At 34.2% G+C, this 20,754-nt stretch overlaps 1 protein-coding gene across 2 annotated transcripts in view; it reads left to right on the top strand.

Moving 5' to 3' along the window:
- Positions 1-20,754, top strand: part of LOC106143558 (serine/threonine-protein kinase DDB_G0283821) — a 153,269-nt gene that overhangs the window by 114,232 nt on the left and 18,283 nt on the right. For both annotated transcript variants that reach the window (XM_013345682.2, XM_060945167.1), the window contains exons 4-6: positions 5,436-5,533; positions 14,046-14,206; positions 16,747-16,943. In XM_013345682.2, the coding sequence (XP_013201136.2) occupies positions 5,436-5,533; positions 14,046-14,206; positions 16,747-16,943 (456 nt within the window). The remainder of the gene's footprint in view (positions 1-5,435; positions 5,534-14,045; positions 14,207-16,746; positions 16,944-20,754) is intronic.

Raw genomic sequence — 20,754 nt, 5'->3', positions numbered from 1 at the left:
TAGGGTCAATTCTCAGTCTCTTCTTCTTCTTTATCGTTACCTTTTCCCACTTTCTACGTGGAGTCGCACAGTATGTAAGTTTTCTCAATTTTCACTCTCTAAAAACACTTAAAATAAAAATAATTTTACATGTAAGTAATTTTAATTAAACAGCTTAAACTTTATTGTAATAATTGTAAAACAAAGAATAATTCGCTCTATTGACTTAAGATCCGACTAATGACACTTAAATCAGCGCTAACAAATGGTTATCTTGTAAAACCTTAACGACATTGTCTTCAATTCTGCGCAGACCCAGCCTTGCATGCCCACACGCAGTTCACGATGCTCTCAGAATTCCACCTACCCGCATTCTTGCGGCTTCTTTACTGTGTATAAACCATTTACAAGAATTTCACGGTGCCAGTTTATTTTTATGACAATTGTCGGCGCATACGCATCTTGTGTGTTAACTCGAAGTAAATCATGTGAAATTTAAGGGCTTTATGCTCTTGTGAGAGAGAAAAAATAAAAGTAGCTATTTAAAAAAAAAATCGGTATCTCAAGTACGTACGTCTAATAAATCTTATTTACTTTATCGTTTGAATTCACAAACATTGAGAAGCATAGGTCAATGTCAAAAACATGCGAAAGTTCGTTCACACATCTCAGATTAAAATATAAAATTTTTGCGTAACAAGCAAGTGTTAGGCAGAAAGAACAATTTTTTGAGTTCATTGAACCCCCAATGTGCGAAGCGAGCAGTTTGACCGGTTTGGTGCTCGTGGGATCTACAAAAACAACACTTTTTGTGGTATACTGTATAAAAAAATTTATTAGTTTGAGATGATTTTCTAACAACATAAAAGTTAAATTCTGTCCATACCAGTATTTCGGAAATTTCTACATACATACATGTAATCACGTTTATATCCCTTACGGGTAAGACAGAGCCAACAGTCTTAAAAAGACTGATAGGCCACGTTCAGTGACAAGTTAGCTAGCTCATCGCCTAAAAGAAGAATCCCAAGTGCAGTAAAGTAACTTCATGATGATATTACACCATTGAGACCTACCGCTTCATGACGAAGAATTAACATACTTTTAGCGAAGAAAGTGAAAATGTTAATAGATTTATAAGGTTTTAATCTAAAATTCATGATGAATCTGAATTCTTTGTAGTACAACTAAAAACTCTTTACAAATCTCTGCGACTAACCTAACCTAACCTAGAATTAATAATGCAGCAAAAAAGTTTAAAATTTTCAAAGCGCATCCTTCAAGGGCCGAAGCCAGTCGGAGCACTCCAACCTAAATAGAACGCGGGAAGTGTGGTACCGGGGCGTGTCAAGTGGAGGCTCGGTCACTTCGTTTTGTTTTTATTTTTTATTCACCGGCGGTACTTCGTTGTCAGCCAGCGACGTTCTGGAATGTTCGACGGGTTATTCATTTTACATACATACATATAGTCAAGTCTATATCCCTTGCGGCAGAGACTGAGCCGAATTTTCAGAAACAGTCTTTTCTCTTTCTGAAAAAATTTCAGAGACTGTTGTCTTAAAAAGACTGCTAGGCCACGTGCAAATTTGGCTAAATTAAAAATTGAGATTCAAATAGTGACAGGTTGCTAGCCCATCGTCTAAAAGAAGAATCTCAAGTTTATAAGCCCTTAGTCGCATATATTCATTTACTGAATAGATTTTTTTCGTTACTGAATAAGGAATGCTAACTGCATTATCCTGATCCCCCGTGGTTACTTACATTTAAGTTGAGCTATGTTTCTAAACTAGCTTTTACCTGCAGCTTCATCCGCGTGATTTTTTGTAGTTGGCGCTTAAACAGTAAGTGTAGGTGGCGCTAAATTCGCGCGAGCGAAGCTGCGGGTAAGAGCTAGGATTTCCTATTTTAAATACGACGGTAAACTAAATACCTACAACATGATTAGAACTGTAATTAGTCTGAGGTTAACCATATTATACCGCAAACCGCAATGATTTACCAGAATTAAAATGCCACAAAATAGCAAAAATCAGATAACAAGGTACATAATGAATGAATTAATGGCAGCTTAGCATTTCTTTCAATTAGTAAATTTTAAGTTACACTTTTGATGCCGTGTAACATATTCTGTCACATTCCATTTTACGCTTTTTTTAGGAATAGTAAATAAAAATAAAAAATTTACCGAAACACGTGTCTTTTTATTTTATATGAGTAACATGTTTCAGCACTTACTGTAAAATTTTAACTTATTGCGCTACAAAGGGTTAAGGAATTTAGTCAATAGAAATGAAAAGGACGCTGAGGCGCGAGCAACCGATAATATAGAAAATTACAAAACCAGGAAACTTAATTGAGACCTTACAAACGATATCACATAAATAAATCCTTGATAGTTTAAGCGTAAATGGCATTATTTGTTATTAATACGAGTAGAATATCGTCGCCATATTTGGCATTGTTACACCAGCCGGGAAGCTAGGAGCAGGTTTAATTGGTTCTTGTTGGTCGTATGGTCAATTAACAGGCGACAACACTAATAAACACGCGGGCTATCGCGTGTACTCTGTCTTTTAAGGTATAAATTTATTAAAATTGTTATGTTCCAAAGGGATAGTTTTACGTAAGGTGAAAATGCAAGGAGCTAGATCTTCAATCTTTTACTAATATTATAAAGCTTAAGAGTTTGTTTGTTTGAACGCGCTAATCACAGGAACTACTGGTTCGGATTGAAAAATTATTTTTGTGTTGCATAGACCATAATAAAAAAGATAAAATGCGAAAATCATGTTAGAAGTTAAATACTTAAAATCTGTAGCTCATTTTTTAAAATATTGTTTTCTCTTTTCTTTTGTGTCCCTTAATTTATTAACCAACTTCAAAAGAAAGAGATTCTCAATTGGGCCGCATTTTTTTTTGGGTTGCTGACTTTTAAAGTTATCGCTATTCGATATGGTTAGCGCTCTGTAAAATGAAAAATAATAATTTATAAATAACAGATTTAACTTATAATTAACAGAAGTACTTGTCTATTGTAGCGAGTTAACTGCATTGGACGACTGCAGTGCGCAGATAAGGTGCTATGCAAATTTAATATTGTAGCGTCCACTCTGCCGGTTGACCCCGCGTATTCATCATAACTAGAACTGTATCTATAAATAGTTACACAGTGGTTTATCTGGTTTTAACTACTATTTAACACGATATTAAGTAGGTCAATTATTTGTATTTATGTTAGTATGTTATTGCTAATAACACAGTAATTTGCCGCTTTTTTACTTAATTATCTAGTTCCTATATTTTTGGCGGTTGACTGGAATAGATCCTTTCATGGGATAGGTCCGCCATTGCAAGTGATTTATATCTTTTATAACTAACATATACTATTTCTTGTAACTGTGTAAATTTCTGTGTTATAAATATATTACAACAAACAAACAATATTTACATGGCTTCTGTGGTCCGTCAATGACCAATAATAGTGGGAAAAATGAATAACCACGAGACCAAAATCTTAATCTCAATCATTACGGTTTTTGATTTAGCTGTACTTGCTTCATACGAAAAATCCCATTAATTCCCGTTCCCATGGGAATTTATGGTGTTAAATGTAAATTTTATACTGTCGCGTCAACTCGGCCGGTTGACTCCGCATATTCATCGTAACTAGGACGTTATTTATAGACACTGTTACACTGCATTAATGGGTTTATCTGGTTTTAACTATTTTCAAACCATTGATAAATTTATTTAAACTTTATTGCACAAAATACAATTGTATAGCACAATTGGCGGACTTAATGTAAAACGGCGGCTCCACCCGTGTAAATAAAAAAATCTCGCACCATGACTCCTCTTCAGAGAGGTCAGGGTATAATTATCTCCGGATGAATGCATCTACTTCCATACGCCTTTTTTCTGCACAGTATATGATAGACAACCTGTCATCGTGAAAATTAAACACATTATTTGTGTAACGATATAGCTATTGTAATATTAATGTCGTCACACATATTACGGCGCCAACGGCTACAAATATTTTATCTCCGGCTATTTAAATTAATACGCACCCACTATTTTATAAAATGTAAATTGTTGTAGGTTATAAGTGGTAGGGTGATAAGTACAAAATTTTGTATCGATATTAGAACATTCAAAATTATCATGTTGGTAAAAGATTTACATAAGCTTGTGAATAATCATCCGTTGCCTAATTGATCTATTTTAAAACATACATACATATTATCACGTCTTTATCCCTTGCGGGGTAGTCAGAGACAAAAGTCTTGAAAAGACTGATAGGCCACGTACAGTTGTTTAGCTTAATGATTAATTGAGATCCAAATAGTGACAGGTCTCTAGCCAAACGCCTAAAAGAAGAATCTCAAGTTTAAAAGCCTATCCCTTAGTCGCCTTTTATGACATCCATGGGAAAGAGATGGACTGGTCCTATTATTTTTTCTATTGGTGCCGTGAATCACACGGCACCAAACAAACAAACGTTTAAAATATTTAAAATAAATAAAGGAACTATCAAGCATTAGATGAAATACATTTTAAATCTCAATAGACTATTGTCGTTTTAATCGTACCTATTTCAAATGAATTTCCCATTTTCCTATGTTTAAATAAATAAACGTTAATTTGATAGTATGTTTTCATAAAATTAATTTAATCGCTGCCGCTTATTACTCGCGCCGTTGAAATTTTGGAAGTTTGCCATCGCTTTACCCGGATAAACATCCGCACTGCATTATGCGGATGCAATTTATGGAACTACCCCTTAATTCCCTGTGCCTGTTGACCGCCAAATTTATATAATCTGTGACGCTATGAGATCAGCCGCTGTAGCTCTTATTTTTCACGTTCAAACGAAACCTCGTACAGCCTCCAGCACATAAGTTGATTTATGTTTATTACATGTCAATAGAATTTAGGTAGCTATCATACGAAGCGCTGTGATTTGGAATTACCTCTCCGCATTTCTTCTCCCCGATATATATAACTTGGGCAGTTTCAGAGCATACATACATATAATCACGTCTATATCCCTTGCGGGGTATGCGGGGTAGACAGAGCCAACAGTCTTGAAAAGACTGATAGGCCACATTCAGCTGTTTGGCTTTATGATGGAATTGAGATTAAGTTAGGTTTTTATAATAGATTTAAGTGCAATCAATCTGCCTGGTGGTAAGCAAGATGAGGCCTAAGGGACGCAAGTTCAAATATTCACTTTTGCTCTGAAAATTAAAACTCTTTTAAAAAAGGCGATCGACTAGCAACCTGTCACTATTTGAATCTCATTTCTATCATTAAACCAAACAGCTGAACGTGGCCTTTCAGTCTTTTGATAACTGTTGGCTCTGTCTACCCCGCAAGGGATATAGACGTGACCATATGTATGTATAACAAAATGTAATGTTTTGAACTAAAATCAATTTTTTCTTTGTCTGCAGGTGACATAGAAGACTGCATAGTAACGCCGGCGTACCAGGGCCAGTTCACACCGCTGCCGGAGGCGCTATGTGATTGCATAATGGACCTTACCACTCAGGTAATACAGTATAATTACTAACTAACGTTGTTTTGGTTAATTCTAAAACCGAGTAAATACCTCAACAATTCGTTACGTTCCCCGGGTGTCTTCATAACTTCGGGTTCGAATCCCGGTCAGGGCATGATGAGAAACGAACTTTCTCTAATTGGCCTGGGTCTTGGATATTTATCTATATAAGTATTTATTATAAAATATAAGTATCGTTGAGTTAGTATCTCGTAACACAAGTTTCGAACTTACTTCGAAGCTAACTCAATCAGTGTAATTTATCCCGTATATATTTATTTATTTATTTTATTCATTTATAAATAAAATTTTCATCTCAGGTGCGTTAAGATCCTTATGATCAGATAAACAAAGACACGAAAATACTTCGTGACCCTGTCAATCTGAACTACCTAGGATCATAATTAAGGCACTAGATGAAATGCTTATTCCTTCAATCGTATTTTATAACATCGAACTGAAACCACACGGTGCGAGTAAGGTAATTTTTGCAAGTGTCCTAAAGGAGTCCTTTAATGGACTTTTTCAGATAACATAAGTACCTATAAGTGGCATAATATATGTATAACTGTGTTATATAAGATGACATTATGATAAATATCTCTGTTAATAACATACATACATACATAAAATCACGCCTCTTTCTCGGAAAAGTAGGCAGAGACTAAATCTTTCCACTTGCCACGATCTCTGCATACTTCCTTCGCTTCATCCGCATTCATAACTCCCTTCATGCAAGCAGCAATTAATAAAGTCGCTTATAACAGATTTTTTGCAATGCACATGAAAATTGAACTAAAAAATATAATTACCAATACGATGCGATGAGACTTCATACAACAAAATTACTTTCAGGTTTCAAGAACAATTCTCACACTCGCTTTATCATTACCCGAACCGCCTTAATTCCAAAAAGTCGAGAATCTTAAATTGTAATTACCGTGTCCTACTTGATTACGATCGCAATGGACGTTGGTAACACACATCACCAAACATTTGTGCCGAATGCGCCAACATTCCACGGAACAAAGTATTTGGGAATTGGGACATGTTACAATTGATTTCTGTATTTCGTACTAATGAACTCTCACTGCTTTCACCGAGATTTTAACGGTAATTTTAATATAAGTATAAAATTAGATTAATTGAGTAAAATAAGTAAGGAAATTGGATAATTTTGAGAATATTGTGCATAATTTATGGGCAAACAATTGATGAGGAGAACAATAAAAACGCTGTACTTTTTAAGTTATTAAATAGGTAGTCTATTTTTGAAAGCGAGTGAGTTACGAGCAGATCTATTTGTATTATATGTTTGTGTCCACTTAATTTGCTTTCAAATTATAATTTTTTTCACATCCTACCGCAGCCAATTTTTAAGTTACGAATCGTTCCTTTCATTTATTATTCTACAGAGAGGTAAGGACGCAATAGAGACAAACGCCAGTAGAATAATGGTACCTACCTGTTTCGTCTTTTTGATACAGCATCAAAGTTTCATTCAGAGAAACTTGACGTGCAGTTAGTTGACTGTACACGGATTTATAATTCATATTTGCTCGTCACGGCCTTCATTACCTCTAATATCGAATCCAAACAGCATAATGTGCCCAGCGAAAGAAATCGTGTGCTAATGATTCAATAAACAAGAAATTCGGCGTTTGTATTAACGCGAAGATCACGACTTGACCGGTTTTTACTAAAAAAAAGTATAACACGTTACCTACTTACTGGTTTAAGCTAAATTATACCTAGGCTAAGAAATGGTAAACATGAGCTTCTACAACATATAATACAAGGCATGATTCAAGGCAGAAGCAGGCCTGGCTGACGACGTACCACCTGGTTAAATAATTAATGGCATATGTACATATATACATACATATGGTCACGTCTATGTCCCTTGCGGGGTAGACAGAGGCAACAGTCTTGAAAAAACTGAATGCCCACGTTCAGCTATTTGGCTTAATGACAGAATCGAGATTCAAATAGTGACAGGTTGCTAGCCCATCGCCTAAAAAAGAATCCCAAGTTTGTAAGCCTATCCCTTAGTCGCCTTTTACGACATCCATGGGAAAGAAATGGAGTGGTCCTATTCTTTTTTGTATTGGTGCCGGGAACCACACGGCACTTAATGACATATTTCATGACATATGTCATAATAATGACATATGTACCTATGTGCTAACAATCCAGTCTTGATCCCTTATGAAGTAGATAGAGCCAACGGTCTTGAAAAACTGGAAGGCTACGTTCAGTTTCAGGTTGCTAGTTAGAAGCAGGTGGCACTAAATTTTTTTTCTGCTGCCAGCTACTACCAGCATGGAAGCACAATGGTACAAACTGAGCGCTTTTTGAGCAGCTGCCTGCAAAGATCAGACGCTGTTGATGATTGCCGACCTTAAGTAGATAGAAGAAGAAAAAAAAATATTCTAAGTTCTGATCTAACATTTGAGTTCCGGAGGTCATAAAACCCTAGTAACTTCATTAAAATCGCTTAGCTTAGGAAGTAAATCCCGGGTTCTGGGATGCAAATGAAAACACACTCAGATTATGATGACTTAATATAAATTAATAGATATTCAAAACAAAAGGAGGAAGACCAATACAAACGTACCATTATCAAATCGGGCATGTTTTGGTATAAGAGGGTACTCTTGACCAGCTTTTTTTCCAAAACATGCCCTTACGTTATTAGCTAGCTTACATGGAAATCAATAACAGTAATAAATCAAAAGAAGTATGCAGGCATCGTGGGAAGAAGAAAAAAGTATCCCTACTTAATCACATGTATATGTATACTTGATCATACGTATGAGTTCTCTCCCGTATAAGCATCTGTTAGCACTCATACCTCGCCTTTTTCACAGTCGGGATTATCAATTTCATTCGTAATTATTTACTTTTCCATGCCATCCTACCCAGTCACTTACACACGTAAACAACATACTTTAACCTTACGTGGTATCTTGTAACTATAAATTGCATTACATATCATTCGAAAGCGAAACCGTAATTTTTAATTGACCGCCGCTGCAGTTACTTTATAGTTGCCACTTTCTTTTAATTACTGATATAAATATAAAAAAGGGCTAGTGTACAATATGTAGGTTACAGAACGCAAAACGTGTGCACTACATGTACCTATATCATTAGTGCGATCTATATTAAAAATGTTGTAAATTCTTTCTGAAAATTCAACTGTATGCTTTCTGTATATTATAATAATTTGATATAACATGCAGAAAGCATAGAATTTATAATCTTAAATTATAAATCGTTTATAATCTTACGCTCAAAACACAAATAAAAACAAAGGCATTTTTCACTGAAAATCATTATCCCAGTTTACCACTTAATTTTCGACACATTTGACAATTATGTACTTTCTTTTGAATTTATTGACTAAAGAACTTTTGAATGATAGTGCCAGGCAAATCGTGAAAAGATTAGTTGAAAAGAAATACTAATAGACTAATACTATAAATAGTTTAACCACAAAATTACCTACTAGTCTCGCTCACAGTAAAAATCAGTCAAAACAAGTTCATAAGTTTTTGTGTTTGTCTTACTTTTGTCCTTTGATTGAAAAAATAATTGAGTTCTTCTTCTGCACTATATTATATATTCCGTGGGATTTGCATGTTTAATTGCAGTTATGTGCACCTACTTTTATGGGTTTAGAAGTGTAAGAATTATAAAAATTAGTAAGAGCAATTGGATGATGCAACATAAATTGAAACCATGTTGTATATAAACTATCATCTATTGCTCAGGGCGAAACTGAGTAACAAATAAAAAATAGGCAGCTCCCGTAAAAAATTCTAAACACTTATGATTTAGTAATCAATTAAAAAAGCTGCTCCGAAATTGATGAAATTAGTAATAAGGCTTATTTGATTGCTGAGAATGTATTTTTTTTAATAATAGAATAATAAATAAATGTATACAGGACAAATTACACATATTGAGTTATCCTCGAATAAGTTCGAGACTTGTGTTACGAGATACTAACTCAACGATACTATATTTTATAATACATATTTATATAGATCAACATCGATCAATCATCAACAATTACAATCGTACACAGTAAGCATGAATACACAGCGCTTGAAATAAAATGGTAAAGTTGAATAACTTGGACCTAGCTTGTTGGTAAGCTTTAAAGAACAAATTATTATTGTTTAGTCTTTTCCTTCTTAATTTATTTGTGCCAGACATACGGGTAGGTACCTACATTTAGGCATGATAAAACAGTTCATATTTTGTTTTTTAATATGAAAAAATAATGATTTTTTTTACTTGGTGCAAAATACAAATAAACGATTCGTTGCCTGTCACCATTTGAATCTCAATCCATTAAAGCCATAATGCTGAACGTGGACGTGGCCTTTCAGTCTTTATGAGACTGTTGGCTTTGTCTACCCCATAAGGAATAAAGACAATATAATTATGTTCTTCATAATTTATTCATATTGAGGTATCTGCAAAAACTTTATATTTTTTACTAAATAATCATTTATTAACATATAATCAGTTTTATTACATTTCCATCAAATATATTTTTACCGTTTCCGCGTCGCATTCTCAACAAAATACTGGAAAGATGACTCTTGACCATGAAATGCTTAAAAAATAAAATAAAACAGGATCGTGCGAACCTGTTTGGAGTTATTTTAAAGTTTGCGGTCCAAGTTTTATTGCTAAACTACCTATTGCGAGCGACTTCGTCCGCCGTAAAACGAAATTTGTGTGACTAATTTTTCAGTGACCATCTGAAGTTTGAGTAGTATTGGCACTCTAGAGGGGTAGGAGATTAATATAGGATTATTAATTGTTAAATTACACTATGGTGATCAAATCTTAGAAAACTGCATAAAAATTGTAGCAAACGTTTTTGCGTGACGCAAGTAGGTAAAGATAAAAAAAATTAAAATCACAATTGGCTTCTTTTTGTCATATATAGAAGCCCCATTTCGATTTTTGGCAATATCTATCAAGTACAAACATCGGTCAGTTACAACTTTATTATATGTATGTATGTATATGAATGTTGTGAGATAACTTTGCGTGCAAATGCAAAACAGGTGATGTCATGCTATCAAGAAATTTAAGTGTATAAAGACGCCTCTAAGGTGTGTTGTGGTGGCTATATCAAACAAACACACCTACAACGCATTGCATTTATTAATGTATGTAAGATTTATTTAAGAAATCATTACGTTGTTGTAATAATTTAGTTTTTGCGGAACTTGCTATTATATACATAGATTCCCGAGTAAAATTTTCAAAAACTTGAGGTATTATTGGTTCAGAAAAGTTTAGAATATTCAACTGAATAATATTAGCTGCAGTTGCCAACTTTATTTACATTTAATTATGCACTGGATTCCAATTATGTATGAAACCTTTTTCGAGTAGGAACAGAAAGGCTTATCACTTACAACGATCCTTGCAAACTTATGTGCATCATCATTTTTTTTTTTTCATCTTTTCTTCCTTTTCTAGATATTAACTTAAGCAAAAAAACATATTTAAGTTATACAAATTGTACAAATCGCTATCGCCTATTTCTTGTTCCTCAAGTCGAGACGGTGAAATTCCTGAGCTTTTTTGCTTTAAACCCCTCCTTAGTGAGGTCATATTATGGACTCATCAATAGTTGATGATGTTTATATACCTTATTTTGGGATAACAAACTTTTTTTAGTAAAATGTAATAATACCAGCCACATCATCAAAATCTAAGATAATCAGAGTAAAACCAACCACATAGCTTAACTGACTGCTATATGAATAAGCTTTTTGATTTTATTTGAATTTTTTTGGCTACCTCTGTGCCTAATTTTTTAAACTTCAGTCCAATATTTATCAAATTTATTTATTAATAATGCAGAAATATAATATTTATCCTTTACACATAAGTATTTATGATAGTGTCGATTTATCTTTCAACAAATTGGCACTGAAACAGTTGGTCTGGAACAAGTTTGTAATATCAACAATGATCGACTATTAATCGTTCTCCATTAACAATCCATCGATTGTTTCTCGATTACAGCATTCCGCAATTGTAATTAAATTCATTTGGAGCCTGGTAATTTGTCAAGCGTTGAGCAAGTTTGCTCCCAAAGTGACAGGCCGAGAGAAACGAGTAGGCTGGCATTCGGACCTGAAAGATTTGCATAGTACCCGTGTGAATTAACTAAGTAGGTAGCCAAGCCTCTTGGCACATGAATTAAGGTCTGAACACAATTACGTTACGACTCATTGCAACGTCTTGGCTAATGTTGTCAACAGGAAACGATAGAAGCAAATATACGTATATACATATATATAGTCACGTCTATATCCCTTGTGGAAAAGACCGAGCCAACCAAGTTGGTAATCCATCGCTTAAAAGAAGAATCCCAAGTCATTTAGTTTTTTTCTCAGCAAATATACATGGAGTTGTTGAAGGTAAGAAAGGGAAGGCCTAGATGAATGTACCTTGTTCATACGAGGGACGTCTTAGTAAAATGTCAGGTCAAGATAACCCTAAACTGACGAGCTTTTGTATGAGGAGAGTTATGAATGCGAAAGAAGTTCGCAAGGATTATTGCAAGTGAAAAGTAGACTCTGTCTACGGCTCCGGGAAAAAAGGCGTGATTTTAAGTTTTAAGTTAAGAATATGAAGCAAAAAGATTAGTATGGAGGAAACACCAACTAAGGAAAAAACAAGTCACACCGCCCATTATGAATACCAAATACACCGATAAACATTTCTAGTAATTCTTTGCCTGCAGTCGGATACAAAATATGGCCTACTTTATGGATCAAGTTAAGTGTTACATATATGGACTCCCTAGAAACTAGCTTATCTAGACTCCTTAGTATACGAACCTTATCAATTAGAGACTGACTAGTAAATGAAGTAGACCAACGCCCTTACTCGTTTACATGGCATATGAGTAACTTGAACAATATGGGCATGTTATAAGACATATCGCAATCGGGATTTCGAATGGACAAATGTTTATATGTACTTAAGTGAGATGAACCAGTCAAACTGACTCATGACTATGGAACTATAAAATGTGGACCTATTGATGGAAATTGTCATAAATAAAACAATACCACTGCGATTTTACTGTTAGCAACATCAATTTATTTCTATCACGATACTTTATCAAACCAGGCAGGTCCTATACAAGTGCAATAGGTATGAAAGCTCAACATAAGACGCTGGTTTCACAACCTCCAGCCATTAATACCTGCCAGATTGTAAATTCTGAAGGCCGTTCTAAATACTATCTCACTGATACCTATCTGAGCCTATTTAAATATCTATTGGTGGATTGGGAACCAGCTTTTCGTTCATAATTATCGGTTTATATCGGCATTATGTGATTTTGATTGGGTGTTACGACTGAACTGTCCGTTTGGTTGTGGATTTTATCTCATGTTGTATTAAATATTGCTATTATATTGGCGTTTTGATTTATCTCATTGAAACGAATTAAACGAAGTAGCTTCTGGCCGGGGCTTTATTCTTTTAAGTTTTATTTTCTTTGTTCGAATTTCGGAAAATCCCTTTTAGTGTTAATGCCAAATTTTAGCATTGCTGCTTTTGCTGCTCCGCAAGAATTAAATCTGATGCAATTCTAAATCACAAATTGATTTTCCGATTGACTTCTAGAGACTGTGTCCTGAATCAGAAATAATTCCAATTTGGGTTATATCATTTCATTTATTTATTTTCAGGCATCAAAGTTGTTTGTTTTTTTGTAATATCTTTATTGCAGTTATATATTATAGTTGTATTCTTTGCATACCTTACAGACTAATATCAGTTGTAAAAACCAATACAGTAACATGAATTATGAAAGACTGTGACCCACACTGGCGGTCATCATCATCAATCAATGAGATCTGGATCTCGACAATGATGTCTTCATTTCTGACCTCCAGTTAGCTTGGCATTCAATATTTTGGTATTGTTCCGCGATAAGAATCATGTACTTGTACACAATTGGCATTGTAGTTCTGGTAAATTATGGTCATGTTGGTCAGTAGGTCTGTTGAATATATTGACATGATATGGTTTAGATTTTATCAAATCTTCTTGATCTACTTCTTCAATGTCAGATTATTTTGATGAGTTTATACAATTAAGATCTGCATTAGTCTCATAGCTATATGTTCTTCAATCGTACACGCGTGCCAATACAGCCTTTAATCTAGAACAAGTGACCATGTAAAAACGTTAAAGTCAAAGAAAATGAAGCCCCGTTTCCGGGATAAAATATTTGGAATATAATTACTCTATAAGCCGAAAGAGGCGTCTAACGTAAATTAAATACACACAAATAGTGAATTAAAAATTCCCCGTTCAGATTATTATCTATGGTAAATACAATACGGTGTTACGTTTAAAGTATCACTTATCAGACATTACCATTGAATCGCTGAAGCCGTCTTCAAACTGAACTTATCAAATTAATCAAGTTTATTATTTTCAGGGGCAATCAGCAACTTTGGAGAGCATACGAACATCGCTATCGTCGAAATTCCCCTCAATGCAGACTCCATCACAAGAGATGGTGTATGACACCTTGGCACAGCTGATGCAGGAGAGGAAGATTTACCAGACATCGCGTGGGTTCTTTATAGTCACACCTGAGTAAGTACTTCTACTACAGATTTAAACTTTATTGAAATGACAGTGAAGTTGCCGGTTTTTAAGAAACTGCTCAAGTGCAGTTTGTTACCTCTGCACTGACGCTTTGGAACCGGCATTAACTTTATTTTAAGTGATTTATTGTACATCAACCAAGAACCCAAGAAACGTGAGAATTCAAAGTGATGTTATAAATGTGCCACAATACTGAATATTTTTTCTTGATTTGATTTAATTGGTTGACCAGGTAACTTAAAATATAATAAGCGACATTAAATTAAAAGGACAAGTCTTTATTCACTAGGTAGGTATGTAACTTAATCTTAATTTTAACGATCAAACCAAATAAAACAGAATTTATTGTTAGTTTATTAACTAAAATATTAAGATAAAATAGTCACAATGTTCGATAAAAATGTAATTGACTGCCAAGTTGACGCAACGCATATCATTGAAATCTGTATTTGGTTTCCACTAAATAGACCGTAGTGCACGGGCAAGTCACGCTGTTAAAGCAAGTTGTCAGATAAACATGGTGTCTTTAAATTAATAAGCATCCTTTTTAGCAACCTGTCACTATTTGAATCTCAATTCATTCTTTAAGCCAAATAGCTGAACGTCTATCAATATTTTCAAGGCTTTTGGCTCTGTCTACTCCGCAAGGGATATAGACGTGATTATATGTATGTATGTTTTTGATTTAATAAGAAGAGTGTGAATAGGAACCGTGGAGTGATAAGGCCTAGATGACAGTAAGGGGCATCCTGATGAAAGGTTAGGTCAAGTCATGAGTACCCGAATACGACAAGTGTGCACAAAAAAGAGTTTTGATTGTGTAATAAGTATGTAGGGATCATGGTAAGAGGAAAGATGAAGCATCTGCCTACCCTCTGGGAAAGAGGGATGATTTTATGAATGTATCTAGTATTCTATTTGTTTTAGACTTTACTCATAATTATGACTTATTTAAATTTATTATTATGTAAATTTAACTTATTAATTTTCACATGAAAATTCAAGAATTCATTTTCTTCCCTTTTATTTACTTAATAAGCTTAAATAACTTGTAACACAAACTTAAATGATAATGATGCTAGTGAATTCAAAGTCACCCTGTATAGCAAGCAGCGCATAAAATATCCCTCATTGGACACACGAGTCGAAACGACGTAATCGAATCAACATACATGAGAGTTCACACATCGCTGTACAAAATTGGAGTTTTGAGATGATTCATCGCGCCTTTTGAGATGTTGCTCAAAAGGTATCATTGCGAACGAACAACGGACGCACACTGCGTTTTCGATGAGTTCAGGCCATTTTCGTACCAAATATAACTATAAACTTGACATTGCATGACTTGATCCTAAATGGTGCCGCGCCGTAAAGGACTTCGGAATAATTTGTCTAAGCATATCTTATGTTTCCGTATTTTGTTTGACACATTTGGTTTTGTATCAAAAATGGAGTTAAAAGTAAGGTCGTCTGCTGTTCTGTCTTTATTAAGACAAACTGCTCATTGTACATTGTTCTGCCTAGAGTATTTTGCGAAATACTCTAGGCAGAACAAAGTTTCAGTTCCTTTAATAACTAAATAATATAAAAGTCGTGTTAGAATATAAAATGTGTTTTTCTCATTTGGTAGCAACATATTCGAATTAGTAAGGTGACTTTAACAAAATAACTTGGGTGGGTTTAATGTAAATAGGACAAGAAACGAAATGCAAACTGCTTTCGTCCCATTGCGCACCCAACTTAGGAATGAAATAATATTTTTGCTTATTTCAAACTTGCCAAACAAATCGTATCACTTGAAATTCACGATCTTTATAGTCTAGTGCAATAAATTAAAATGTTGTAGGCGTTATGACTGTAAGTATTCTTGACATACTTGGTTTGTCCTTCTGGTACATATCTCAAAAACTTATTTTTCTTCCTTTCGCTGACTGTAGGTGTGATTTCAAAATGCATAAGGTCGAATCAATTTAAACATTTTATGAAATCTCTGTTGCTGAAGTCATAATGAACTTATTAATGGATGAGCGTGAGAAACTTAGCGAATTGCTTGTATTCATTAATGATTTGATAACATCTGAGTTTACTTACTAAGGCTTGTTCTGATTGACGAGAGAATAGAGATCCTAAACAATATGTGTCATATTGAAGACACTCAATTTTACATGGGTATAAACTGTATCTTCTTCATATATTTAAGAGTTAACTATTGTCCATGGAGTTAAATGGACTTATTATGTTAATCCAGATAATATTCTACCCTTGTACCAAACTTCATTAACTTCCGCGCAGTACATTTTGGGTTAAAGAGTAACAAACACATCTCCAAATAATCTTAAAAGCTTTCGCAATAATAATTTATTATTATGTAAATTTAACTTATTAATTTTCACATGAAAATTCAAGAAATTATTTTCTTCCCTTTTATTTACTTAATAAGCATTATTCATGCTTGTAACACAAACTTAAATTATAATGATGCAATAATAATTAAAAGATTCATGTTTTTTTTTTTTCATTTATTCCAGACGCCGCCGCTCTCGATCCCGGTCTTCCTCCCGCCGGCATGGCAACAGCGTCGACGAGGAGTGCCCCTCCCCCCGCACCATCCTCATGTCGGACCAGGAGGCTCTTCATCAGCTCTACGGGGAGATCACGACGGTCAGAGACGGCGCTGTGACGCACCAGTGCGTGCAGACCAATTTGGCTGATGTCATCTGTGGTGGTGAGTCTTTGAAATATCCTTTAAAGAGAAAATAGACTTCTTTGGGTTTCAAAGGATAGGCAATAGCGTCTTCCCCCGGACTGGGAAGTTCTTCATCATTTATAAGGAGAGATCACGATGCTGAGGGGCGGAACTGTGACGCAACAGTGCAGAGAAATCTGGCTGAAGTCATCTGTGCTGGTAAATCGATTTTTTTAAGCAACAGTAATAGTAATTATTGTCAAAATTTTTAATTACGTTGTTTATTTGTAATTTATTTAAAATTTTATTAATTTTATTTAGATACCTCACATGATACCATGTTCTATAAAATATAGAAATGGAATTTGAAATATGCAATAGTGAAAATTGTCTTTCATCCCACACTGAGGTCAAATGAAATTATTCATTTCAGAATATTGGCCCTAGATTCTGGCTGACCTAAATCCCAAAAAAGACAAAAGTCACTAGGAATTGCGTTCTGTAAAATGGTGAAAAAGATTTTGATGTTAACACATTCCTCAGCTTACAGTTAAGTATTTCCAAATTGCTGATAATTTCATGTATGGTAACTAAAAACATTATACATTTTTGGTAAAAGAACCATGACTGTTTAATTCTCCAGCATGAAATTTTTCCATGAATTTGGACATTGTAAAGCACAATTTTACTAGGAACTCGTCAATATTACCATAAAAAAATCTAACTGTAGTTGGCAATTCCAAGGAAAAACTTTATTCTGCGAATCTGTTTGAACTGAATGCGAGGATCCCCGCCGTTCCCGTGAAATTAAGTTTCATTAGGGAAATTTAAATGGTAAAATATAAAAGTAGAAAAACATAAATCGAAGTACAAAAGTATACAAAGCTAATGAAGTATAATCGGGGGAAGGTAAAGCTTTACCTACTCTCTAAGGCAATTAAAAATCTGAACATTCTCCCTAACGACATTGTAAAAACAGTATTAATCTTGACAAACTATTAGTCCTTTGCACAACTCTTGACCGTTGTTAGCCCTGTTCTTGTTGAAGATGAATTTCGATATAAAAAATCCAGATTCCAAATGTCACGCAGAGTGAGTGCCGGCCGCCAACCCAATTTAAATATATGTGGTTTTCTACTGACATACATGCTTGTAAGCTTTAGAAAACTAGGTCACCTGCATTGCCCTGATTACTCGCCGCATCCCCCTGCCGCTGCCAACCAACTTAATTCAACCTCAACATCGAAATGTATACTTTACTTTTATTTTATAGTAACGCTACGCAAATCAAATATACAAACTCGTGCAACAAAAAAAGTATTGGTTTTCACAGACAATCAGACGAATAATAACGGACGGTTCTTTTATGGCAAACTTGATCATATCTAATCGGTCAAGTTGGTGGGAAGTAGCTGTTCTGATGAAATATCGGCCGAACGTGTCCATATTTCACCAATTGTAGCAAGAAAATAGCCAAGATACAGAATTGTAACCTGTCGAGCGTCAGTGGCCTAAGTATTATGGACCCGATTAAATACGAGTAAGTTTGACGCACAAAGAGGCAAAGGTTCAAATCCTTCCTCTGACTTACCCAATCCAGGACAGAGATCAGAGAAATAAACTTGTAATTTTACAGAAATATAGGATTTACATTTGATTATTTAAGTATTACAAAAACGATTACACTAATTCTTATGATTTAGGTTTTTCTTTTTCTTTAATTAAAAAACAAAACAAACACGTTAAAGTTTTGTAATGATTTTAATTTGTGATACCGTTAAGACAGTTTCCTAAAACAAATTGTCGATGTCACGAACTTTTGTAACCGGCGTGACCTTTGAAAAGCATTTCTTGATATAGTTCAATGTCACAGAACAGTAGGCATCTTTGATTGAATTTACAAACATAAATCTTTTTCTATCCTAGAATATTTTATTTTTATTTAATTTAGGTAATTTTCTTTACCATGAAGTGTTCTTATCAAAAACACTATAGGATCTACAAGAGGTTCTTATAGGAAAAACCTGAAATAAATTTAGTTATATATTTAATATGGTATTTGCTGTACATTTGTATTTTGTGCAATAAAGTTTTAATAAATAAATAAATTTGAATGACAAACAAAATTAAAGACTGAAGATTAACCAATAAAAGTGTATACCATTTCGGTACGTAAGTTGTATAATCTTACTAGCTCCCGGCAGAAGTTGTTTTGCCATATAAATATTTTAAAGTTAAAGGTGGACAACCCTTATCACTAAGGGGTATGAAAAATAGATGTTGGCCGATTCTCAGACCACTCAATATGTTCACAAAATTTCATGAGAATTGGTCAAGCCGTTTCGGAGGAGTACGGGAACGAACATTGTGGCACTAGAATTTTACATATAAGATTTCAAAGTGTGCCACAGTTGCCGATATTAAACCAGTACAGTAACATAAAAACCTGAATATCCTAGACTTCACATGAGGGTAAAGCAATAAATTAAACCTATCAAACATCGCAATCCAGTATACTGGCCAGTATATAAGTGAAGGTCACAAGACGGCATCAGATACAACCAAAAACAACTCTATGCGTTTGTAATAAGGCTGTTCTAATTTAAAAAAAAACATATCTATCTATGGAAAGAGATCAGTGGAAAGTCCGCATACTGGCAGGAAACTACACCGATACATCTGAATCGATTCTGCATTCAAAATGTTTGTTAATTCCAATCGATTGAAGGTTTATAATCGTATCGCTAACGGTGATGATAGAAAAAGTTGGATATAGCTTTTCCAAATATGGTGTTGGCAGTAAGTCATCCGAGATATGAATGTGCGCAGTTTGTATTTAATTAACTTATGATTAACTTGTTGATAGTGCGACGGATTCAGTGCTAAGACAGGTCTAGATTATTACTACCTTTATTTTTTTTTATAATTTTGTGATGTAAAAATACACATCCATGCTAAAGGGTATTTTTTAGAAAAATAATGTTTTTATCTGTGACGAATAAAATCAAAACAATTTTGTGATGTAAAAATACACATCCATGCTAAAGGGTATTTTTTAGAAAAATAATGTTTTTATCTGTGACGAATAAAATCAAAACTGACTAATATAATAGATCTTGAAGAGTAACTTTTTACTACAATATTACGAAAAAGTTAAAAAAGTACAAAATTGAAAAACAATAATTATCTGTCATTAAGATAAGATAAAAAGAAAGTTCCATCGTCTTTCCTGTCAACACTTTCCTTATAGTTTCTTTACAAGAACTTAGTAGCTGTAGTAGACTTAGTGAATTAAGGGAATTACTTTCTAGGATAAGAGCCTCTGAGACAACTGCAGACGATCAGACAGAAAAAGCGAAACTGTAGGTAAGGTTACTATGAAGATAAAACTATAAAACCGGAAAAAAATCTTACATGAATAGAGCCTTAAAAAACTGGCAAAAAATTTCATATATAAAAAATAAATAAACAAAAAAAATGTTGATCAATATTTTCTAATGGCCATATTCTGTTTGACATTTTCCAAATGAACCAGTGGTATTAAAGGTTAGTGCTGGCAGGCAAAAAATACTTCAAAAATAACAATAAATTATTCAATAATTAATTGCTGTCATTACTATTTATAGATATTCTATATTAGTCACAATACCAAATATAGCTTCCTAGATTTAGACCACTAGACTATAGATGGACCCTTAAAACAAGAACGACTCGAAGAGGACCTAACCAAAGAACAAATCTCTTTAATTCACTTGAAAGTGCTCAAGATGTCGATCCATATGTAGGCTACTAAGCGCTTAGCGACTTACACCATGTGAACACTTTCCAAAGAAAACTGAGAGGAAGAGTG

Source organism: Amyelois transitella, chromosome 7 (assembly GCF_032362555.1).
Source record: "Amyelois transitella isolate CPQ chromosome 7, ilAmyTran1.1, whole genome shotgun sequence".
NCBI classification, from domain to species: domain Eukaryota; kingdom Metazoa; phylum Arthropoda; class Insecta; order Lepidoptera; family Pyralidae; genus Amyelois; species Amyelois transitella.
Note: the sequence above shows the minus strand (reverse complement) of the source record. Positions and strands in the feature narration are given on the sequence as shown.